The following is a 23,752-nucleotide window of genomic DNA, read 5'->3' as shown; positions in this document are numbered from 1 at the left end:
AGAGTAGTGGCCAGTGCAGAAGGTGTGCGTCCGGGACGCACACCCTCACGAGTAAGGCTCATGTAAGTCAACAGTTATGGCCGGCGCAGAATGTGTGCGTCCAGGAAGCACAACCTCATGGGCAAGGCTCATGTAAGTTGAGAGTAGTGGTCAGTGCAGAATGTGTGCGTCCGGGAAGCATGCCCTCACAAACGACACTTGTTAGAAAGCCGCCTCCAACTCTTTCCATCCATAGTCTGGCATTATGTGTCCGGGACGTACATGCACGGCCCCTAGGCCTTTTCTTGCCCTCTTTCTTGCACCTCTTTCTGTGTCTTCCCTACACTCGCTCTTTGTACACTCTCCCTAGGGCTTTCCCTGCGGCCTTTCCTACGGCCTTTCCTACACCTTTCCTACAGCCTTTCTTATGATTTCTCCTACAGCCTTTCCTACACCTTTTCTACGGCCTTCCCTACGGCCTTCCCTATGGCCTTTCCTACGGCCTTCCCTATGGCCTTTCCTACGGCCTTCCCTATGGCCTTTCCTACGGCCTTTCCTAGGGTTTTCCCTAGTGGAATCCCCTACCTAGTCTTCCCTACCCAGTCCCATTAACCGTCTTGCGGGCGTGTCGGATCTACTTAGTACTCAAAGCCTGCATTGATCAGGCCGCCGCCGCTGCGTCATGCGCATCTGTAGTGCTCACCGAGGGCTGTGAAGACCTGACCCAAGCCCTGGAACATGTCGTCCGAAATGTCTGTCAGCGCAGAGGCAGCCTGCTGCCTGTGCTCAGCCATCAATGCTCGCCAGCGCACCGACACTGCCACACTCACAAGGGCGAGCCCCTATGCGCCGCAGAACACACACCTCAACTCCCACAGGGCACGGCACCTGTGGCAGGCACCTGTAACCATTGGCCCTCGTCCGGCTCGCGAAGTACATGGTTCACGCGTCGCCCTGGGCATCGAACGCATAGTCACTGTTGAACGGCGCAAACTGCACCGACTGCGAGACGACCTGGCCGATCTTGTTACGCTCCGCCTCGGGATGTCGATCTTGGGCGCGCCGCGGTCCCTGAACACGTCCGGCCCCGTGTGGTCCTCTCTCGCACACGTGCACGCGCTGCAAGGGAGACATTCATCAAGTATAAGCAGTTTTGACAAAGTGTACTTTGACAAACGAAGTATACTGCGATTTCAAGGAGCAAGTTGCGCACACAGAGGCTTTCTAATCATTTGGTACGAGCGGGCGGAGCTCCGCAAGGCTACCTAAGTTGATTGGACATTGTATGAGCGGGCGTAATCAAGCACAGTAATAGAATGAACGAACCCGACAACAGTCTACCGGACGACCAATTCACGAAGCATGGTCACAAGACTGGGACTTCTTTGATTTCCTGTGCTAGGCATTAGATCCACGCAAGGACGATATCAACGATGTCCAAATGCGACAACAAATAGCACAGCTAGAACGACCAAACGAATGGATGGATTTGGACACCGGTAGATTATTTCCATGATGAGCATGCTACGGTAATTATAGCGGCTTTGAGAACCTTGCATACGACAGGCGAGTGTTGCATCGCCGTGTTTGAAGCTTGAAAAAGTAGCTTACGCCGGCAGGCGCAGTACTATCCTTCGATTTTCTAGTCGAGCTGTAATGCAGTACATGAGCAGCGCTAAAACGAATGAGTCAGTGTACTCACCATGCAGCGAAGGATATATGGGGAGACACCGCCCGCAATAAAGTCCCAGTCCAGCTGCACGGTCTGTTAAATGGGCCAGAAATCAGAAGAAGCAATATATTGACAAGAACAATGGCACGAATACCCGACGACGACGGTATAAAGCACGCAGATAGTATGGGTATGGGTGGTAACGCAGCATATGACTCTCCCTATAGTCAGGAAGCCGGCCGGAGTGTGGTTGTTCAGCGGGATTGGGCAGCACGCGCATATTCGATGTTGAAACCCAGTTGAGACGAGCAAAGAGGTGTGCGGCGAAGCTGCAATGGTCAAAAGACTGAAAAATCCCGTCTTTTAAGGGTCACATCCACTGTCAGCGTCATTCAATACGTAAAATGCAACGTTGCAGGTTAGCCCGTTGAATATGACTATTGCCGTAATAGAACCTATGGTGCACATTGCCTAGAATTCCGCATCTCGCAACGATTAATACGTCCTCATTATAATGAGAGGAGGAAACAGACATTTGACGTACATGATCATGGAATATGATACTGGCCAGTCATGATATGTGACGTGTAGACTGGCCGCTCGAAAGTGGACACTGCCGAACTGCGTCGGCAAACGGTCTGCCGGATGGGCTTATTGTATGCGCACGAGCGCTGAATACCTTGCGCATCAGCTTCGAATGCTGCTTGTGATGGGCATGGCTGAGTCCATTCAGCCACTCGCTGACGGATGCTACGTTTGAGGGGTATGCAACACATCATTGGCTGAAAGGGTCATTATTTTGGGTGTGCGCACGACTTGAGAATATGGAAGCTATCATGACTCACGAAGGCTACCATTTCATTGTGACGGATTGTGATTACGAGATTCTCCAGTTACCTCACCATAGAATTATGGGCTGCACCTGCTGATCCTGCCGGCAGTGCGATGAGCCTAGCTCTGTAGATTTGACTCTCGGCTATCTAGGCTTTCTAGAGGAAACTGCAGACGAGATCAACTATTTGGCAAACAGATGCCGGATACATACCGTTCCAATTGTATAGTTGCAAAGTCAAGGAATAGGTGGGTAAGAGGCATCCCCGGAGCCATATATGACCGGCCTTTACAGGATCGACTCGACAAATCTTATTTACTTACCTTGTTCAATGCGGATGTCGGCATTTCCTGCTTGCTGTTGACAAGAATCAGTGGTAGATAATCAGATTTACTTTCCGAGATCATCAGGACACGATGCCCATGAGGACTCCGGAGGTTGAACCTGGAAACAACAGCTATGAATATGCATCATCGCGTCAATGTTTGTACGGACATGACAGAATGAAGCTCTGACATCCAGCTAACGTTGCTTGTAACATACACGACGATGCTGGCCGTCGCTCGACGTCCAGGCAGTTATGGCAGCCCGAGCCTCGAGCCTCGAGATCACGTTTTTGAGTGTTCGGGTACCATTGGGAAAAGGTGCGCTTAGCAGAGAGACATGTGTGGTAGACGCGACGGAGGTGTTGAAGCCGCGGCGCCATAAAGACGCCCACCAACAACGCAAGTTACAGACACTCCACCCTGTTTATTCATACCGTGTCGCCTCTGCTGTAGATGCCTCACTCTCTCATGCCTGTTACATGTATCGCTACAGCATATACAAACTATCTATCGCGGTGAAATGTGAGGCAAAAGTAAAGGCGAAGTAAGTGTACATGGCCATAATGTACAAGTCATCCTCGAAAGGGAAGCATAGCTACAGAGTTCCTGAGCTGATGGTCCGGCGCGGTAGACATACGGTGGTTAAGCATCATCCACACAAAACACAACGCGGCATAGCGGACAGTTACGGTTTACGGCGAGCCAGCGCCGAAGACAACGCTCATGGAAGCTGCGATGCACATTGTCAGTGTGTCATGACTCTGTGAGGCCTAGTGAAAGAAACGCACGAGTGCTGGCAGTCCGGACCCAAGGCCGCCGTCTCACCCTCCTTGAATTGTGACAGACATATACCGCACTTTTCGACAACGACGCCAAGCAAGGATATCTTCAGTTTTGTGCGACCATCTTTGAGCACGCGCCTGCGCTCGATCTCGACGACGCCGATGAGCGGGGGGTCGCTCACGGGAGCCGGTGGCGGGGGTTTAGGAGCCGCGATCTCGAACGCGCCTGGAACATGCTGCTCAGCGATGAGCGGCTGAGGGAATCCAAGAACGCAATGGGATGGCTCACCTCTTGATCCAACGCGTCGTCCTCGCGTCGGCCGAGGTCTGAAGAGGGTGGATGGGAAACTACCGCGGGCGCATATGGCGGTGTCGAAGTGGCCGCGGGTGGGGCGGAAGGGTTGGGAGTGTACTTCTCTGGGACCCGTGAAACCTCCGACGCGACGGGTACGACAGGTGAGTGCGGCGGACGCGGCAGAGGACGCCCGGGATAGTGATGGCCGGAGGCGGAGGTGGGGGTCGTGGGGGTGGACGGAACCGACGGGACGCATTCGATTTGCGATGGCGCGGATATGACGTCGCGAGAAAGCGAACTGCGTGGGCGGCAGAGACCGTGCGCATCGTGGTTCCGTAGGCTGTCAAGAGGCGCTGTGTGCAGGTGTTGTGATACAGAAGAGACTGGGGGAGAGACCTGCACTGTGTCAGTGCGCGTGGCGCCGGGAACGATGGCCTGGCTACAGCTGTTCGCTGGGATCGCGAGAGCTGGGAGAGTCGGTGCCGCTGGCGCGCCAACAGCGGGCGACGGAGGCGGGGGACAAGCGTCCTGGACAGCGGCAGGAATGGCTGCTGGCGCGATGCGCGAGTCTTTCTTCTGTGGCGTGAATGACTGCTTCTCGCGTGGATATGCTGCGCGGACCTTCTCGCTCAATGCAATCGGCGCCCGAGTAATATCGTTCGCCTGGCGAGGGGGTGGGGGCGGGGGTGGTCTGCGATGCTTCTTGGGCTGCCCACTTAATGGCGCTTGGGTTGATGGCGCTTGGGAGACGGGAGGTGGCAGCTTCTCGGGCGGGAGATGGACCGGTGCGTCCTGCGATATGACGTAGGGGGAGACTTGTGGCTGCCCTCGGCGTAGTTGGCGACTCACAAAGGCGAGCGGGGGCGGGGGGGATGGGCGTGCCTTCTGTGCGGGCGACGGACTGGCGCGCCCACGCGGCGTACCTCTGTCCGAGGTCGCTTTGTTCTCCGCGACGGATTCCACTACCTCCCACGAGTCGAGCTCGTCGATCGGGTGATCCTGCGCCTCGCGCTCCTTACCTTTCAGCGCAAACAGCTTACGCACACCAAAGCTCTCCTTCCGCTTCAAGGACGGTGTCGGCGGGGACGATCCCTGGCTGGACTTGTGCCCATGTCCAAAGAAGGAGAGCGTGACGTTACTCGCCCATGGGCTGGACATGTTGGTGAATGCCGTGCGCGTCGGACTTGCAGAGGACGGGGAGGTTGGTGCCGACGCCGTGTCAATGAAGTCATGGAGGTGGCGAGACTGGGAGTGCGAGAGGACGCTGTAGGGGCTGCCGGGGACGGATGGGTTGTCTCCTTCGTCGTCGCTGTCGTGATGACTTGGGGCCTCGCTGTCCGTGGGCCGCACGGAGCCACAGTGAGAGCAGGTGCGTGCACGGGTAGTGGGCGTCGCGGGGTTAGATGAGTAGGGCATAGACGGACGCGGCGTGCGGGTGCTCACGGATGGCGCGAGGGTATTGGCGGCCTCGTGCCGGCGGCGCTCGCGCTGAACGCGCTCAGCGAGGTCGAGGCCGAGAGTACGGTCAGCGTCCCATAGCTGTGAGGGCTCCATGGAGACGATCTCGAGGCTGGAGTCGCTGTCTCGGGATGCGGGGGAGGTCCTGTGCACAGGGGTGGGCGAGTCGGGCGAGACATGGACACCGGCGGGCGATCTCACAGGAGACCCCTGGGATGGGAATGCTATTGTGGGAGACAAAGATATGGTCGGAGACGAGGGTGCGGTAGTGGGATCAGATAGAGAGACGGTCGTATCGGAGATGGGGGAGGCGGGGAAGAAGGGAGAGGGGGAAGATATGGCCTCGAGGAAAGACGGAGGCGGGTAGTCTGGTACAGACGTATCTAGCACTGGATCCCACATCAGAAACGCAACATTTCAACGACAAGAGCAGGGCGCACCATCAAGCACAGCATCGTGCGGTCGGAGGGGCTGAGCAGTGGCGGCCTGCTTCCGAGGCCGGCTCGGAGTGGCGGCGGACTGCAGCCTTCGCGACGATGCTGGCGGAACGGCGGTGGTGAATCGGGGCTCATCGTCTGCAACCCTGCGCTCGTGCTTCCCTCCGGTGGTCGCTGGGTGTTTCTTCTTTGTCTTGCGGATGCGAGCGGCATTCTGGGGCGGAATGAGAGTCAACTGGCCATGGTGAGCGAGAGCATGGGTGAGATAGGGCGCGACGCGGGCGGGGTCTTGTTGTGTGCTCGCCTGGATTATTTGTTGCTGTGAAGAAAGCATCTGCAGCGTCGGCAACGACAAAACGCGCAAGGTGGCCGTCAACAACGCCGCCCCCCGCATCACGTGACACTCGCCCCACGCGTCGCGACGCGTGCGTTTGGCTCGCGTTCACTCCTCCCGCCATGGCCCCCCGCGCCCCCCCTCCTTTCCACCTCAACTCCCTCCAATCTTCTGTCCCAAAAATATTTGACCAGGCACAGTCCACCACCGCAAACCACCAGAAGAACTTTGTCGCGCTCTACAAACTCCACACAGAGGCCGCCGCAACAACAGAAGACGTCCAGAATGGCCGCAGCATCAAGCTCACAGGAGAACGCATCTTCGAGGAAGTTTGTATCGCAATAGTTGCTCGCGTTCTTCCTCTCAAAAAGGGCATCACCGTAGCCGACCGCATCGTCAGGTTTGTCGGAGGATACACTAGATTCATTAACCAGAAAGGTAGCATACATCGACGACTTTTGATTTCTGCTAATGATCATCTTAGCTCTGGAAGAGCGCAAGGACCAGAACCTCGATGACGACGACGACACGACAGCCTCTAGGTTCGTCTCGAGAATCCTCAAGTTCCTCCTCTTGGGCTGCGTAGCCAAGGATAAATCCATTCGCTTTCGCGTTCTGCAGCTCATATCAGAACTCATCACGCAGCTTGGAGAGATCGAGTACGTCCTTCGCGCGGCTTACTACTCCTCCGTTGACCAACCGAATACACAGCGAAGACTTGTATACCGAATTGCGCTCATCCTTGATGGACCGTGTCCGCGACAAAGAGCCTCCAATCCGCGCACAAGCCATCATAGCGCTTTCGAAACTCGCCGGCTCAGAGGACATCTCGGACTTAGGAGAGGACGAAGCGAGTATCATGGAGGTCCTGCTCGACTCCCTGACCTACGATACCTCCCCGTAAGTGCCCTGTCCCCAACCCTTACCTCCACTGACCGCACCACAGAGATGTTCGCCGTGTCGCGCTCGTGAACATACCCCTCACGCCGCGGACACTCCCGCTCTTCCTCGCCCGCTCCCGCGACATCGACCCCGCAGTGCGCAAACTTGTCTACTCACATGTCCTCGAGCCACATTGCATGCTCGAAACCGGCACCGTCATCGGTCCCACGCATCCCCGCGCGTTGTCCATCGCGCAGCGCGAGCTCATCGTGCGCAATGGGCTCGGCGATCGCGAGGAGAGCGTCAAGGCGGCCGCCGGCAAGCTTGTCGCGACGTGGCTCGACGTCGTGCGCGCAGAAGGCGTGAAGCGAGAGCGGGACGAGGAGGAAGGCGCGCGTGGCGACGTCGTGGCATTCCTTCACCTGTTCGACCTTGCGGAAGGCAAGGTAGCGGAAGACGCTTTGCTGAGTGTCTTCGCCACTCGGGTCGATATCTTCGACAATGTCGACTTTGACGGTAAGGAAGTTAAACATCGCATGATGTCGCGCAGGCTAATGCCATTCCCGCAGACAATTTCTGGACATCGCTCACTCCAGAAAGAGCTTTCTTGGCCCGCGTGTTCGTGGACCATTGCATCGCTACCAAAGACGACGCGAGGCTGGAGTCCTCACTCCCAGTCGTCACCGCACTCGCGTTCCGTATTCAAGCCACGTACAACGACCTACTTCAGCTCTTCCAGCAGGAGGAAGAAGATCAGCTCCTACGCGGGGGAATGGACGACCCCGAGGAGGAGGAGGAGCGAGCGCGCAAGGAAGAGCGCCGCATCGACATGGAGTTTGTCATCGGCGAGATGCTCAAGCTCGCGGCAAACTTAGACTACGCGGATGAGATTGGGCGGCGGAAGATGTTTCAGCTTGTCCGTAAGTCTGACTTTCCTTCTGTGTGTTCATATGAATTGAAACAAATGACGGACCGCGCAGGTGATATGATCTCGCATGACGTTCTCCCTGAGAGTCTGGTCCCGCGGTGCCTAGATGTTCTGCGCGTCCTGTCTCCCAATGAGCGTGATCTGATCAGGGTGGTCGTCGAGGTGATCCACGAGCTGCGCGACCCGAGCGAGCCTGAGGAGGAATCGGTAAGTCGTCTTTTTTCCCTGCTGATGCCTCTTCCTGCCAACACAATGTCATACAGCGCGAGGTCAACGACGGCGAAAGTGAGTTTGGGCGAACGCCCGCGACCGCGCGGACCGTCCGCATGCTGCCAAAGCCGACGGAAGAGATGTCACCGGAAGAAAAGGCGCGCGCAGATGAAATGGATTTGAGGTGCCTCACCCTCGTGATTGGGATGCTTGAGCGCGTGAACGGGGTATGTTTGCTATCATGCTCATCGAAGCGATTCTAGCTCACCAGAGCCCGCAGACCTTTGAGGAAAACTCGACGCTCGAAGGCATATTGGGCGAGCTGATCATCCCGTCCGTCAAACGCAAAGAGTTCCTGCTGCGACAGAAAGGCCTCGTCGCTCTCGGACTTTGCTGTCTCATTGCGCGGGTGCGGGATCCGCGAGCTGCTCTGTCTTCAAATTTGATTGATGGCTGGTGGACAGGTCATGGCTCTCAAGTCGTTCCAATTGTTTCTCAGCCAGCTGCAGATGGCCCCGGAGGCTCTCAAGATCACTGTTCTCCACGTTGTGTTTGATATTCTCATGGTGCACGACAGTGATTTCCTTGGCCCTGGGAGTATTAATGTGAGTCCTGACACATCGAAAAACTGCTGTAATATAACCAATCTGCAACAGGGGCAGCGTATCGTCGACTTTCTACTCCACCTCCTGGAGAATGAAGAGTCGGAGAAAGTGCAAGCACTGCTATGCGTTGGCGTCTCGAAGCTCATGCTATCAGGGATGATCACGGACGACAGGGTGAGTAGCTCTGGACTAGTGATATTAAGCCCTCACTGAGGCAAGACTTGTTATTAGGTCCTGAAGAGTCTTGTACTCATGTACATCTCTCCCGAAACGGCGAGTAATCAAGAGCTCCGTCAATGCTTGGCGTACTTCTTCCCGGTCTATTGCTACTCGTCTGCTGTGTACCAGCGCCGCATGCAGAAAGTGAGCACGGAAACTGCATGCCTAGCGCATATCTGACTCGCACGCAGATCTTCATCTCCCTATACGAGCACCTGATCACGACGTCACGCGATTGGGACCACGAGCAGGAGCCCGTCAGTCCAGCGCAGGTGGCGTTGATGTTTGTGGATTGGACTGATCCACAGAAGGCTGTGTAAGTAGTATCCTGTCGTGGACGCGACCGTGCACTGACCGGCCATCATTAGGAACGTGGGGGACCCGTCGCGTGAACACACGGGCGCAAACGCAATCCACGTCGACATGGCGAGCGACATCGTAAAAGCACTGTTCAATAAGAACATGACAAGTGCGTGTTAGTGATCATTGCGAACGTATACCGCTGATGGCTCGTGCGCAGAGGATGACAAGAAACCCCTCTGTCAGCTACTTGGAAAGCTTTATATCCCCAACGAAGTCGACGATGATCAGTTACGGACGCTGAAGCTCCTTATGGAGAGCCTGCGCTCGGTAAGGCAACTGATCCAGTCCTGCGCGCATTGATGGATATTGATGTATTTCTGACCCAGCGCCGTCCAATCCGTGATACCACCGCTCAGAATGCGTTCATCAAGTTCGACGATATGATCTCCAAGAAATTTGCGAAACAGCTCGAAGGGTTCAGTGAAGAAGAGTATCGGCAGCTGGAGAACATGAAAGATCTTTTCGAGTTCCTCGACGCGGTCGAGCCAGACTCCGAGGAAGAAGACGTCAAACCTACCAAGAGGACGAGAAAACGGTATGCCCTCAAGGCTGCGGCTGCGTACTTAGCACTGACTTCATATCCAGGAGGTCCGCGAGCATTGCTACAAGCTCAGCAACGACCCCTCCGGCGTCCGACCGCGAAACTCAGTCTCCAGCACCTCAACGTGCGCGACGGAACAAGGCAAAGTAAATCGCAGTACTGGGCCTATTTATATGAGCTAATTCATGCCACAGAAAACGTCGCCTATCTCAGTCGGACGAAGAGTCGGAAGCTGAGTCCGTTGAGGCTATCCCCCGGCGGGTCATGCCCAAACGCTCTGCGTGAGTGTTTCTTTTGCGTCATGACTCAATGATCAGGGAGCCCATATATAAACAGTGCGGCGAAGACGAGACAAGCTGTGAAGCCGATTTATGTCGCCGACAGCAACGAAGACGAAGATGAGGACGAAGAGGAAGAGGAAGACGAGGAGGAAGAGGAAGACGAGGAAGTTGTGCCCCGTTCTCGGAAATCTCAGAATCGGCTCGTTGTCCACGCTCTGTTGCGCCATACTCGTTGCTCACTTATCTTCATTCATAGGTCTAAGCGTCGTGCATCGTCGAGCGCGGCGACTGAGGTACCTGCGCATGACGACGAAGAGAATGAAGAAGAGGAAGTTGACGAGATTCTCTGAGCTGCGTGCAAATCTATCATGATCTAGTATAATTTGTCTTCTCCTTTGATATGTACAAGTATGTGCGATGTATCTACGTATACATTACTTGACTATATTGGCAGCTACGCCTGCCGGTTCCGAATGACAGTCGATAAACAAAGCATGAATTGCGCTCTGGCATGTCTTGTAACATTCTTTTGTGCGCCTAATGCGGAGTTCTGTTCGTCACTGTGTTTCCTCCCGTTCGAGGCCCTCAGCAGGGTGGCACAAGCTGCCAGACGCTCGCGTAATGTTCGCGCGCAGTCAACGCAGTATCCGTAGGCATCCGAGGATTCAATACATAACACGCAACCCTCATTCCTGACCGAATGGCAAGCGAAGCATGCCTTGTGCGCATGCGTTAGCATTCCTGACACGAGCACGAAAAGTCATCAACAACGTTAGATCACAGTCATAAATAAATTATAATATTTCATTCCACATCATGTTCAGAACGTAATGACAGACAGACAACCTGAAAAGCCCTGGTTAGTGCTGTTCGTCGAGAAAATTAGAAAAGTGTGATTCGTGCCCCAGACGGACTCCGGCTCGTATCTCTACAACCCGGCGTCGCCCGCACCAAGAAGCCGGCTCGAGACGCATAGTGCGTGTTTTGCGCAGACAAGTCATTGGAACATGACGCACCCATGATCATAAATATAGCTATGTACCATCCGGGCGGCGTCCGCGTACACCATGCGGCTGACGTAGGATACGCATTGTTGAATGCGTTCAGTCGTGCAGTGTTCTGTGAGCTGAACTGCGCTGCCGCTTCCTCTGCATTCGTCATCTACAGCACGAAACACGCGACATGAAACGAGACAGTGTGAGGGTAGTACGGGAGAAGACATCGTAAGCAAGACGGCGGTGACGGCGAAAATGTAGGACGCACGCTGAGAAGCTGAACGTACGGCAGCGTCGTGTTCCCATCCTTACCCCACCAGTTCAGGTTATACAGCGCGTATACGTTACGGAGGAATGTGTCTCCGAGGAGCAGATCTACGGCAGAGTCAGAATTTAAATGCCGAACGAGGGCATCAACTTTACTCACTCCCGTTACCCGGCGCAGACTGTGAGCGAACAAAAGCACCCACGCACCCGACGCTGCCGTTCTGATACCTCCCTGACGGTATAACAGTGTCGAGCGGGTTCACAGGAAACTCGACACCTCTGGCCAAAGAGTCGCCATCAATGCACCTGAGCGACGCATGATCACGGACGAGGACGCACCCGAAGACGAAACTGACATTGATCATGGTGTCGCATGAAACGAGTGATGCCAGACCGTCGTCGATGAGGCTAGTATAGGCCCCGTAGATGTCCTCGACGAGGGCAGAGTCGATTGAAGCTGCGAGCACGTCGTGCATCAGCATGATCCATGATCAGGCGGCACGGTACGCACTCAAGGGCGTGCCGGTGTCGAGCACGGCAGTGAGGTTGTGCTGGCCGCTCAGACTGTGCTGCGGTGAGCAGACATGCACACAGAACCGGGGAAGGCCGCACCTCGTGTTGTACCACTTCCCGTTTACCTTCATGCCATCGAGCGGCAGTGTCCAGTGCTGGCGTCCATCAGTGGTGTTCACGATGGGCAGCACGGGCTGATCCGTTACGTTTGTGTATTGGGGTAACGGCTCGCCTGCGCACCACGAGCAGTGTTCAGAACGAGCAAAGGAAGAACCGGCACGGCTGGGACTCACCAATGGTAAATACCCCACCGGAGGAGTCTTCGGTGCCGTCGTTGCGCGACATGAGCATCGTGAACATGGGCGTCACATTTTGATTTTGCGAAAAGATCTGCAGGTGCCGTGAGCAATCAGCCAGTCAGACATAGGACAAACCTGAACACATACGTTGTCTAGAGGGCTCGTCCCGTTTGCGCTGGTGTAGCCGCCCTGCTTGAACGCCGCATTAATTTCGCCGCCGGCGGTGGGGCTGTGCAGGTCAGTTGGACGTGGTCAGCGTGCGACGGCCCTGTCACTCACGGGGAAAGTCCCATCAAGCCGTTGACGCCTTTCTCGATGAACGCGCTCGCGTCACGGGCGGCAACTGCCGCACGAGAGCACGATGAGGGCAAAGCCTCGGATGCAAACGGAGGGTAGCTTACTGAACGCTTGACTCGGCACCGTAAAGTTGGCAAACTGCATCTCGGTAATGAGCACAGGCCCCGAGACGGAGGAGGACGTGCCCGTGCCCGCGCCATAGTCAATAGTCGCCGTCAGCGAGGAGTTAGTGTAGTGCGGGAGCGACGTGGAGAGTGAGAGCCACATGTCGTGACTACCCGTGTCAAGGATGACCTGCGGGAGAAAAGTGTCAGTTGGCCGAAGATGTGCAGCGCTCAGGTTTGTGTGAATCTCAAAGAAGCAAGGAAGGCAGCGCACGCGTTCGAACGCCGCCAAAGGACCAAGCAACCCATAAATAAGTGCAGGATAGTGTGGGCGTCGATGTGGACACGCCTGGAGATGTGACACGCCGCGTCTTTGAATGCGATCACAGAGTCTTCATAGCCAGGTGCAGCGATGCCAATGCAGACGACGGGTAGTAGCGCACTCTGGCTATACAGCCTCCGCCTCTCAGGTCGTGCGCACATGTATCTGACCTTATGCGTCGACGATAGGGCGAAGAGAACATACCTCGAAGGATTGCCCTGACAGCGTGACCTCGCCAACATATCGGGTGTTGTTGAAGTTGTCAAAGCGAGCTAGCTGATCAACGGACGAGGAGGTGCGTTTGCGAACGTCGACGAAGTGAGAGATGGGTGGGGAAGGCAGATGCTTTCGGTGGAAAGGAATGTGGATGGCGGCTGCAGAGGCTACGAACCCGGAGCAAGCAAGAGAAAGTATAGAAGACGTAGCGCGCATTACTTGGAATGTAATTAGAGGAAGTGAAAGCCAGGCAGCGGGCGGAAAGCAGAGCCGGGATGGTATATAACACAAATAGATGGCAGTGATGTGCGGGAAGACATTGACAGATGGCTTGACCGCAGGTGGCAGTGAGGAAAGACAGCTTATGCCCATCTTGTGTTTCAGGTGCCTTGCCGCATGTCGGATAGTGCACCGACCGTGCCAGAATGTGAATTCAGATTGGGCATCGGTGGCAGCAGTAGACGAGTATATCAGAGATAGCAGAGCTCGCTTCCTGTGCTACAAACTTGTCAGTATGCACACTGCCTCGGTGTTGGACCGCGTCGACATCCTCCACAGGACATGGAAGTCTGTGCTTTTAACAGGATGTCCAAGCCGCCACAGCAAAAGCTCGTGCTGGTTTATGGATCATGAACGGAATGTTATGCTCGAGATACGGTGCTCAAAATGATGGCGCGTGTATGTACCCCTAACCGCCGTTCCGATATCGCCTTTTCGGGATATGTTCTGCTGCTTGCGACCACCACCGTGCACTAATTCACCGCCCTGCTTGCAATTGTGCCTCGCTATAAGAAGGGTTAACCATCACCTTACTGCGTCAACCCCTCGTCGGCGCCCAATCCAGCGACACAAGCCTACTTAATACACGTTGACGACTTTTCATCATCACCCTGTCTGCACCTCCATCCTCGATGTTGTACATCTCCGTCTCCATTGAGTAGACAAACTAGGGTTATAGCGATCATCAATGAGGGAATCCAAATACACTACAATCGAGTGTGAGTAACAATCAACAGAAAATGACATCAAGAGTAGTCACGACACAACATTAGCTGAGACGAGGGGCTCGGTGAACATTTAAATGTCCTCCTTCCTCGATGCCTGCAAGGCTCTGATGATGGCGAGGACATGTTTCAAACCTTTCGACGAGGACGGCCCGAAACTACATTGAGGAAAAAGATGGTCTAGAAATTGTGTAATCCCCATCGAGTCCTCGCATGTCATCGGTATCGGTGAGTGCCGCAGGACTAATGTGCGCAGATTGTGGGGCCGAAGCTGCAGCGACGTGGCTACCTGCGTGCTCGCCAAGCGCACATGGCCGAGCTGGAGCGACCGAAGGTGCGGACAGTATCTGGCAAAGAGAGCGATAGTATCAAGAGTGTGGGTATGTGCGTCTTCAATCCGATCGGTATTCGCGTCCCAGAAGATCGACAGTGCGCGCAGTCGCGGCCACGCGGTAGCAATCGCGAGAACGTCGGTATCCTGCCATGCTATAACTTCCCCTCTCAAGTGTATGTCCACATCCTCGAGCGTATCTATGTCCAAAAGAGGCCCGATTGCCCCCGAAAACCTCGTGGGATGAAGGTCGTGTCTGCTCACGTCGGTGAAGAATATATGCAATTTCTTTAGCACACCTCCTGATCGAAAGTGACCTTCGATGCTTGAACACAGATCGCGAGCATGGTCGGAAGGAGATGAGATGATCATATTCAGAAATGAGAGTGTCTTTGGAATGATTGGTATGAGTCTCATGATCTCAGATTGAGGGCATCGAATGGTTAGGGAGTCCAGACATGGGAAGAGCTCGAGGGTGGGAGATGCTATGCCAGGTACACCATCATTCGCCGTATTGAGATGGAGTTCTGCGAGACAAGGTAGGCGACCATGAAGTTCGCAAAGTTGCGCGACGGACACCCCTAAATCCCATAGCTCCAGGCGTTCGAGATGCTCGAATGACGCCACCATCCGCAATAATACTGAATTTGGACGCGGTTCGGACCTGGGTTCCACCACTCTCAATGACCGGAGCGAGGTCGATGTGAGAACGAATGGCTGTAACAACGTGCACGCCATGTCCTCTCTATCATTCCCGAATTGGAAGTCCCACAGCTCGATGGCTATACTGTGCAGGGAGGGCGATGCGAGTATTGGTGCTATATTGAGCAGGCATTCATAGTTAGAGCTGTCGTCCCATAGTGTCCGGAGGGTGACGAGGTTCGGAAAGAGGAGTTGGTGACGGAATGCCGACGACAATCGCGTGTAACCAGAGACGTTTATATTATCACAACAGCGTCCATAGATGCGCAATGTGCGGACCCGATTGGCATACCCTCGGAGACGCACGAACGTATATGTTTCGAGGTTGCTGTTGGCCTGCTGTGGGATAATATCGTGAATATGTTGTGATTCGTGATTTGAGAGAGTATGTACACTCACAGCCTCCTCAAGTACTTCGCATTCCTGCGGGAGATGAAACATCTCTGAAAGGTGGAAGATAGGGTCTAACCCATCGAGAGTATGCCAGAGGCGATCAAGAGCTGCCTCAGAAAATGCCCGGCTGGTCCTGGCAAGCTGTACTAGTGTTTTCCTGCGGGGTATACCTTTGATTGGATGGACGTGAGCTACTATATGCCTGCATATTTCATCAATCTCAAGGGCCCGTCGTTGAGGATATATTGTTTCCGTCATGGAGAAACTGTGAGAGAGCGTACCCGCTTTAGCGCCGACCCGGTACGCATGGAGGCGCCCATGAACTCGGCGACGTGTGAGAATCGACCGTGACTCAATTAGTAGCTATGCTCACCACTATTCACCCAAACTTTGCCAAAAACCTCGCGGCCATAGTCATCTTTCAGCATAAAGTAATTACTTGCACATGTGCTCCAAGCCGTCTTGTATACGATTGACCGCGCTAATTCAATGCCCGTACAACATACCAGATCCTTTCAGTATAAATGTCACTCAGAGACGGCAGGAAAATAACCTCGGGCGTCCTCAGGATGGGAAGTTCAGGCAGAGCACATCTCTTTGGGCTTGTCATAACAGCGTCTCATACGGTGAGCTCAGCACACTGTCAGTTCCTCGTCTAGCATCGATCTGCTGCCCAGTACGTTGTCCAAGGTTCCGAAGCACGGATCAAGCCAATGTCTCTTGTGTTTTCGGTGACAGCGCTCGACAATCTGCGTGCTAGACTGCTAGTGAGCACCTGCCACGTCTCACATCCTCCCTGGTCGGGTCCATTGTTGTTCTCGTCATGCTTTCCTGACATATGACGCGTGAACTTTGCTGTTAGTCCAAGTGAGTCTTGTGCCACGTCTCATCTCGCGTCTTGTTGGAGCGATTTCGCATCTCTTTGGCGGGGCCAGCAGGACCCGCTGATTTTCTCCGCTCTTGCCAAGCTTCTTTCGCCTGCGGCCATCCCGCAACTCTTTGCATCGCCGTCACTAGCGTATCTGGCCTTATGGAAGGCCGGCTGCGATTCACTGCTCTCTCTCTCTCTCCGCCTAATGGTCCGCAGTCCTGCACGCCGCATCCTCGCCGGGCGATATTCAAATGATCTGGCTGAGATGGGCGGCTTCAGAGGCAGGCTTCCCAGTTCTGGTGCTGGCGTACCTGCGCTAGCGTGCCTGGCACAATGACTGCCAGTACACTCTCAACGAGTATGGTACTATTACAGGCAGGGATCTCTTGTGCGCTGTCATGTGTTCGAGGAGCTGCATTTTCTCATTCCATTCTTCAGCAGTCAAGGAACCCTCTTGTCGGTATTCGCGGGGTTGCTACACCTGTCAATGTGCCAGGAGTATAGAACCCGGATCACGGAGTCCTGACATCAGCCGGGGACATTTTGCTAGCCTCTTTCGAGAGCAACTGCCCGTTGTGTCCATTTGGGTGAGAAATGTATCAACATCGAGTTGCTATTGTAGGACTCCGATTACAAGCCCATTTCGCGAGACGACGTCCCCGTAGACTGGACACGAGAATGCAAGAGTGATTCATATATGTATGCCAGCTAATTCCATATCGATAGACCTACTCAAGAATGTGTGGTTGATGCGGACCCGGCAAAGGATCGTCACAGCCACAGTGTACTAAAGTAAGCTGTATTTTCCAAGGCCCGCCGAACCGCGCCCGAGGTCTGTCCAGGCACACAACAAGGTTTAACGATAAATCAGCTGTCAGTGCCACTTGCGCACGCTGTCATTCGGCTAAGCGCGCATCACTAAAGCGAAACTGTGCGCAGGCGCTGTCGATTCATGCGTTTATGTCGGAACTCGACAAAGGAAACCCTCGAGTGCAGTCCACAAAAATGACTAGTCGGACGGCATCCGCTCATGCCTGCTGCAAGTCCACTTGCGCATGCACAGTTATTATATGACCATCTGGGCTCCAATGACGCCAGCGACTGCCATCACCGCCCAACGTCTACTCAGATTGATCATATCAATATCCGCGCATACCGCTCGACGTAAGTAAATATAGGCCACCCTCCTCCTCTTCTTTCCGATCTCCGTTACACTACGTTTCGAGGCATGCTGCCCCACATCGACTTGACCGTCATTCTTTTATGCGCTTCCTTCCTTCGCTATGTGGCCGCTTTCAATATTCCACTCCGGACTCTAAGCAGTAATACACACACGCCACTGAGGAGATCAAGCTCTTCGGTAGATGAGCTCGCCGACTTCGATAATATCAACAACACACGATACGTAGGTGAAATCGTCGTCTCGGGGAAATCGTTTGAGGTATGGCGCTCTGCCTTGACGCGCGCTTGCAATAACACTCGTCCACACAGGTGATGCTTGACACCGGAAGCCATGACTTCTGGCTGGCAAGTGCAAGCGGGATCACCAACTATACCAATACTTCTGTGTCGGCAACCCTCGACTACTTGCAGGATACCGGCATAGCGTCGTCGATATCAGGATTTACTCTCCTCGCGGATACGCAATTTGCGAATTTCACTGTGCATGATCAGGCATTTCGTAAGTCCTCGAGCTATCGTTCACATAAGCCAGCTTTCGTTAAAGTCTGTGCCCTGTAGTGGCGGATGTTGTGAATGCAAGTGCGTTCCTGGAAGATATTAATGCACATGACGGCTTTCTAGGACTTGCGCCGTAAGCACCAATGCTGCGACTGCAGAGACACATGGTAACGCTGATGTCATACTCACTTAGCCCAACTGCAAATGGGACAATCAGTTTGGCACTTCAGAAGGCGAACGTGACGGTTAGCAATGGTTCGAGTATTCTTGAGAACGTACGCGCCAGTGCCCACGTCAAGGCAAGAATGAAGACTAACCGTGTCGCGTAGATCTTTGCACAGAATCCCGACGTCGAACCTCAGTTCACGATGTTAATGTCCCGGAATGATGGCGTGCAGACCACATCCGGAGGAATATTCACCCTTGGTATACCCTCACGCTCTTTCCGCGTGCTAACGTTTCTCCAGCTGAGACATCATTGACAGGAAACCCGCTCCCAGAGTATGCGAACATCACCGACCAACCGATTCTGCCAATCGTGAACACGACTACAGGGAGGCAGCACTGGACGGTAATGATAGATAGCATCATCTTCAACAATGATACGATCCCCATGAAGTACGTGTCTTGTGAAGATCTCCGCTGAAAGGCAATCTCATTCAAATTAAACAGTTTTTCCGCCGTGCTTGACTCTAGCATCTTCACCTGTATGTTCCTCTCACTGTCATTGTTACATTGTATCTTGATTTCATCTTCCACATAGCCGCCGTGACCCAAGAGATTTTTTACACAATTTACAGCCCTTGGATATCCCGTTCTTCCCCCTTTGATCAACCAAACACTGCGCTTGGCCTGCCTTGCACAGCGATGACTGAACTAGCCTTCGTCATTGGGTATGTTGTAGTGGCGTCCACTGTCTCCTTCTGCGTTTCATATCGACATACTGACAACCTATTTTACGCAGAGGCATAACATATCCAGTGGATCCGCTTGATTTAGTAGCTCCATTCGGATGGTTCACCAACGGGACGGTCGCCTGCGGTGGTACATTCGTAACTGTTGATAATGGCGACACGAGTGAGTAATTACCACATCCCGTAACCTTGAGATGTCCTGACAGCCCGCAGGTCCAACAATGGTGTTGGGGCAAACATTCTTGCGAAATGCATATGCGCTTTACAACCTGAATCCCACGGGCAACGGTAACAAGAATACGACACTGCCATTCGTACAGCTACTAAGCGTGAGTACCTGCCGACTGATTTTTTTTGCTTTATGTTTAGTCGTTGCCGTTATTAACTTGCTCTAACTCTGCCATCCTCCACTGTGAAGGTGACCGACGCGGAGGAGGCTGCTGCGAACTATACCGCACAGAACAATGCACGCCTCGAGGCATATGCCGCAGCACATGGTTTCAAGTATGTCGCACAATCATCTTCCCAGGAGTCGCAAATAAAACAAATCCGAAGATGGATGTTGCTTGTCGGTGAGTTGAGCTTCTTGTTCGAGGGATTGTAATGACCGTTCCATGTTTTAAACCGCTGAGATTCTGATTTTGAGTACTGCATCTGACATATCCTCCTGCAGGTTTCATGACATTTGTTCACCTCATTAGTCTATAGCGGGCTTTTTTATACCAGTATACAACACTGTCAGCCTCGAGGCTGGACGGCAAGTACTTTATTTCGCGCGTACAGCTCTCGCTTGATGGGTCATTTCGATTGTCTCGGTGGTTTTGTATTGTCACTGTGTGACTGCGCCGGGGATTCATGCGAAGTCAGATTCTCTAGCACATTGGAGACCTAACGAGTGATGCGGATACGGACACAGCTTTCCCCAGTTGAGTGACAGGCACAATAAGCATTGAGTATACTCACACCAAAGCTCGGTGAGCTGAACCCACGCTCTTCACCATTCGCAGCTGAAGCTGTGATGTTGCGGTTGTAGAACAATGCTGTCTTGCCAAGCCATAAATTCGATTTCACGCGATATGTGCACCTGCCTCGAGGATGTGTACATCACACAAAGACCCGATAGCTGTTGACAAATCTACGAAACGGCTGTTTGAGTCATTGATGCTGTGGGGCCTGGGAAATCGTATTTTCCAAGCACTCAAGATGCGGGAATAGCTTGCGAGAGAGGGGCCCAACATCCGACATGTAGATGTTAGTATAACGCATCAGGCGATAGAGATGGAAGGAGCGCATCAAGATGCATGGCAGAAATACTCATTTGCATGAGCTCTATATCTCCAAGTTGCACAAAAACCGTGTCAAATGAGTGGAAAGTGACAAGAATATGAGTGAAATCGGTTTGGCGTTGAGTGTATTGAATGACACCGATGCTGCTAGTACCGCACTAGCGGCCACTTTTAAGTCCAAACAATTCGCGTACATCGATGGCATCTGGCAGTGGTAATTTTGATACTAGCGGCGGAGTGTCGGTAAGCACATATAGTTTGTTCTGAAAAGGTAACAGTAGTGAGTCCATGCAATGCTGTCATAAGTACACATCAAGCTCATCAGCCGAAACGACGGGCCGGAACAATATTTGACAGTGTGATCTCGCCTGTTCTCGAATACCTAATCTCAGTAAGGACATGGCGCCACCCGTCGTCCGTACCAACTGCGACAATTTCGCAATAAGGGAAGAGACGGTCCAAGAAATAATGAACACCATTTAGATCTCTGAGCTGGCATGTTGTCGGCGGATGGATGAATTGCAGGCTGCGCAGGCCATGGGGATGAACCTTCAAGGATGTTGCTTCTCTGATCCGCGACATACGGACCTCACGTAGTATGAGCGACCGGAGGTTGGAACAGCGCTGAGCGAATAGAACGAGAGTATGGAGAGTAGGAACCTGTGGTATGTCGGCCGGGACCCAATCGAGCATCAGTGACTTGAGGCGCGGCCATGCAGTAGCGAGCGTGAGGACGTCATCATCTTTCCAGACGAGAATATGTTCTCCGAATGTGATATTCACATCCTCAAGCGTGTCGATATCGAATAGAGGCCTGATTGTGAACAATCCCGTGGAAGGGTGGTCGTCGTCAATGTTCGACTGAAACGGGGTGGATATACACAATGTCTTCAATGTCCCAAATGATCGAAAACGATGCCCGATCCGGATGCAAATATCGTTGATCTCAAGCGAAGAAAGGGTTTGTAGGGGGAGACTCAGTTTTGTGAGTGTCTCGGGCAGAATTTTAACGAGTTCCATAATGTGCACTGGTGTGCCTGTTGTTTCCAGGACGTTGAGACATCGAAAGAGCGCGGGACTGTGAGACAGCGAGCCGGACAGGTTGTTATCCGCGATTTGAGCATTGAGATAACAAAGACTATCCGAGTGGCCAAGGACGTCGTTGAGGTGCGTGACAGAGACAAAAATGCCGCGTAATTCGAGTGCTTCGAGTCGTTTGAATGACATCACCTTTTGCAACAGTGTCACATTTGCATCTTGACCCTCCGGAAGCTCTACTTTAAGGGACGAAAGAGAGGCAGACTTGCAGATGAATGGCTCCAAGACTGGTAACAGCATGTCAAGTCCATGCCTCTGTTCTAGAGAGAGCTTAACAGACATCCGATGCAGGGAGGGTGCCGCAACAAGCGATGTGAAATCAAGCAGGTCTTGATAGTGCTGTATATCAGACCACACTATTTCGAGCTCGTTGAGTCTCGTGAACAGAGGCTGGAATCCAGATACTGAGCGCAGCCGAGCGTACGCTGCTAGCTCTCGCTGCTGGTTGACATATTGAGTTACAGACAATTTGCGGATGCGACCAGCATAGTAGTGAAGACGCCATAGCGGGCATGTGCGATCATTGCGACTGGACGCCTGTTTCAACGCATGGTAAGTACAGCACATACATAGAATCTGTGCACTAACCGTCTCTGCGAATGCTTTGGCCGGAGTTCCGAAAGGAAGGAAGTCCAGAAGGTGGATGATTGGTTTCGTGCTGCTAAGAGTGTACCACAAGGCATCAATAGCCGGAACGAAAAACGCATTGCTCGTCCTGGCAAGCCTTGCAAGACTCCTGTGATATGATGTTTCACCTTTCTCAGTGTGCGAGGGAATATGAGCAACGATCTCTCTGCAGATCTCATCCAGCTGAAGAGCACGATTGCGGGCAGAACACATGTCTTTTGAGCAATCTTGGAAGCACGACTTGACGCGTATAGTCTCCGAGAAGTCTGTGTAGCCACTATTGAGCGAGCGAATGTATTGAAAGAGTATTGAATTACCGTGGCCAAATGTGTGTCGTGTCTCCACAGAAGAAGATTGGAGGGAAGTAGATCCTTGGTTCTAGTGGGCGAGGTAGATGAGGGTAGATGGAAGTATACTTGGAGAAAGAAAGAGACGCTCAAGCCCTATATGTTTGTGGCGGCGTATCCGCAGCACAGTCATGGCCTCTTGCCTCGCACCACGGGGCCACAGATTACCCGTCCGTCCATGTGCCGAGTGAACAGAACCATCCGGTAGCTGTTAACTCAAATTTTCTGGATTGCCGCGATGCGGAGCCTTTGCCTGTCAAAGCTGTTGCGCAGACTCTGATTGCAATGCTCTGTGCCGCTGTGATGAGTCCACGCATCTTACACCGCTACGTACTTGTCATGCTTCGTCCCATTGAGGGCCTGGAGACGCACTATACCTTATAAATATACAATGCATTGTGGAGAGATGACCGGAGTCTACGAATGTGCGAGGCTGCACGGTCACCACGACTGGACGTCGGGACATTAGCGCTAAACGCGATACGCAAAAGGCGCTCATGGACTCGTGAGAATCGATCGTCACTCAGTACTCCATAGTGATAGTGGAAACTTACTTACAGCCTTGCTCGCCACTATTCATCTAACCTTTACTGTCATAGCTATCTTTCGAGATAAAACGGGTGCTTGCACATGTGCTCCCTGATTCAAGTCGTGTTATACACGCTTAACGCGCTCATTCTCAATGCCCGCACAACATGCCAGATCCTTTCAGTATATATGTCACTCAGAGACGGCAGAAAACAACCTTGGGCGTCCTCAGGATGGGAATCTGTCGCCTTCAAGCAGAGCACGTCTGTTCGAGCTTGTCATAACAGTGTCTCATGCGGTGAGCTCAGCACTCCGTTAGTTTCCTCGTCTAGCATCGATCTGCTGCCCGGTACGTTTTCCAAAGCTCCGAGGGCACGAGCCAAACCAATATCTTTCTGGCTCCTAGTAACAGCGCTTAACGACCTACGTGCTAGACTGCTAGTGTCGCGTATGTTGTTCTCGGGCGTGAGTCATACTCCCCTGACATATGGTGCGCAAACCCTGCTGTTGTTTCAAGTGAGTCTTAGGCCATGTCTCGTCTCGAGTATTGTTAGTGCGATTTCACATCTCTTGGTGAGGTCACCCAGACACGCTGACTTCCGTCGCTCTTGCTACGCTTCTTCCACATGCTGCCATCCCGCAACTCTTTGCGTCGCCGTCACTGGCTTATTGGGCCTAATGGAAGGCTAGTGACAATGTAGTGCTCTTCTCCCACTGAACGGCCTGCGGTTTTGCATGCTGCGTCTTCGTCGAGCGATATTTTGACGGTAGGCCTCAGAGGCAGGCTTCCCAATTCTGATGCTGGCGCGTGCCA

At 53.3% G+C, this 23,752-nt stretch overlaps 5 protein-coding genes across 5 annotated transcripts; 2 read left to right on the top strand and 3 right to left on the bottom strand.

The window, feature by feature from the left end:
- Nucleotides 1–921: 921 nt before the first annotated feature.
- Nucleotides 922–6,175, bottom strand: POSPLADRAFT_1058267 (hypothetical protein; the record flags this gene model as incomplete). Its single annotated transcript, XM_024481014.1, has 6 exons — nucleotides 922–1,098; nucleotides 1,682–1,744; nucleotides 2,807–2,840; nucleotides 3,598–3,827; nucleotides 3,881–5,733; nucleotides 5,785–6,175. 6 exons carry the CDS (start codon nucleotides 6,173–6,175, stop codon nucleotides 922–924), a joined length of 2,748 nt encoding a protein of 915 aa, XP_024338149.1.
- Nucleotides 6,176–6,237: 62 nt separating this feature from the next.
- POSPLADRAFT_1182470 (hypothetical protein) lies at nucleotides 6,238–10,587 on the top strand (the record flags this gene model as incomplete). Its single annotated transcript, XM_024488925.1, has 19 exons — nucleotides 6,238–6,553; nucleotides 6,600–6,774; nucleotides 6,827–7,015; nucleotides 7,062–7,513; nucleotides 7,567–7,917; nucleotides 7,978–8,132; nucleotides 8,189–8,362; nucleotides 8,416–8,544; nucleotides 8,600–8,740; nucleotides 8,792–8,914; nucleotides 8,972–9,103; nucleotides 9,151–9,275; nucleotides 9,328–9,428; nucleotides 9,480–9,589; nucleotides 9,649–9,857; nucleotides 9,908–10,009; nucleotides 10,058–10,144; nucleotides 10,200–10,343; nucleotides 10,401–10,587. The coding sequence occupies 19 exons, from the start codon at nucleotides 6,238–6,240 to the stop codon at nucleotides 10,492–10,494; spliced, it is 3,309 nt and encodes a 1,102-aa protein (XP_024338148.1). The 3' UTR covers nucleotides 10,495–10,587.
- A 377-nt stretch (nucleotides 10,588–10,964) lies between these two features.
- POSPLADRAFT_1047566 (hypothetical protein) lies at nucleotides 10,965–13,373 on the bottom strand (the record flags this gene model as incomplete). The annotated part of the gene is made up of 8 exons (XM_024479323.1): nucleotides 10,965–10,990; nucleotides 11,161–11,305; nucleotides 11,408–11,514; nucleotides 11,567–11,712; nucleotides 11,746–11,863; nucleotides 11,918–11,970; nucleotides 12,019–12,074; nucleotides 13,173–13,373. The coding sequence occupies 8 exons, from the start codon at nucleotides 13,371–13,373 to the stop codon at nucleotides 10,965–10,967; spliced, it is 852 nt and encodes a 283-aa protein (XP_024338147.1).
- A 1,001-nt stretch (nucleotides 13,374–14,374) lies between these two features.
- On the top strand, nucleotides 14,375–19,760 carry POSPLADRAFT_1047565 (hypothetical protein; the record flags this gene model as incomplete). The annotated part of the gene is made up of 26 exons (XM_024479322.1): nucleotides 14,375–14,389; nucleotides 14,418–14,756; nucleotides 14,949–15,031; nucleotides 15,093–15,195; nucleotides 15,354–15,548; nucleotides 15,738–15,887; nucleotides 16,045–16,213; nucleotides 16,278–16,354; nucleotides 16,450–16,454; nucleotides 16,495–16,779; nucleotides 16,955–17,045; nucleotides 17,081–17,157; nucleotides 17,185–17,250; nucleotides 17,522–17,622; nucleotides 17,868–17,899; nucleotides 17,950–18,139; nucleotides 18,199–18,271; nucleotides 18,332–18,413; nucleotides 18,468–18,564; nucleotides 18,624–18,756; nucleotides 18,811–18,845; nucleotides 19,004–19,031; nucleotides 19,103–19,215; nucleotides 19,266–19,381; nucleotides 19,471–19,624; nucleotides 19,726–19,760. The coding sequence occupies 26 exons, from the start codon at nucleotides 14,375–14,377 to the stop codon at nucleotides 19,758–19,760; spliced, it is 2,844 nt and encodes a 947-aa protein (XP_024338146.1).
- An 899-nt stretch (nucleotides 19,761–20,659) lies between these two features.
- Nucleotides 20,660–22,276, bottom strand: POSPLADRAFT_1047564 (hypothetical protein; the record flags this gene model as incomplete). Its single annotated transcript, XM_024479321.1, has 2 exons — nucleotides 20,660–21,973; nucleotides 22,025–22,276. The coding sequence occupies 2 exons, from the start codon at nucleotides 22,274–22,276 to the stop codon at nucleotides 20,660–20,662; spliced, it is 1,566 nt and encodes a 521-aa protein (XP_024338145.1).
- Between the last annotated feature and the right edge of the window lie 1,476 nt (nucleotides 22,277–23,752).

Source organism: Postia placenta (genome assembly GCF_002117355.1).
Source record: "Postia placenta MAD-698-R-SB12 unplaced genomic scaffold POSPLAscaffold_9, whole genome shotgun sequence".
Taxonomy (NCBI): Eukaryota; Fungi; Basidiomycota; class Agaricomycetes; order Polyporales; family Adustoporiaceae; genus Rhodonia; species Rhodonia placenta.
The sequence above is the reverse complement of the archived record's forward strand: the minus strand, read 5'-3'. Positions and strand labels throughout refer to the sequence as shown.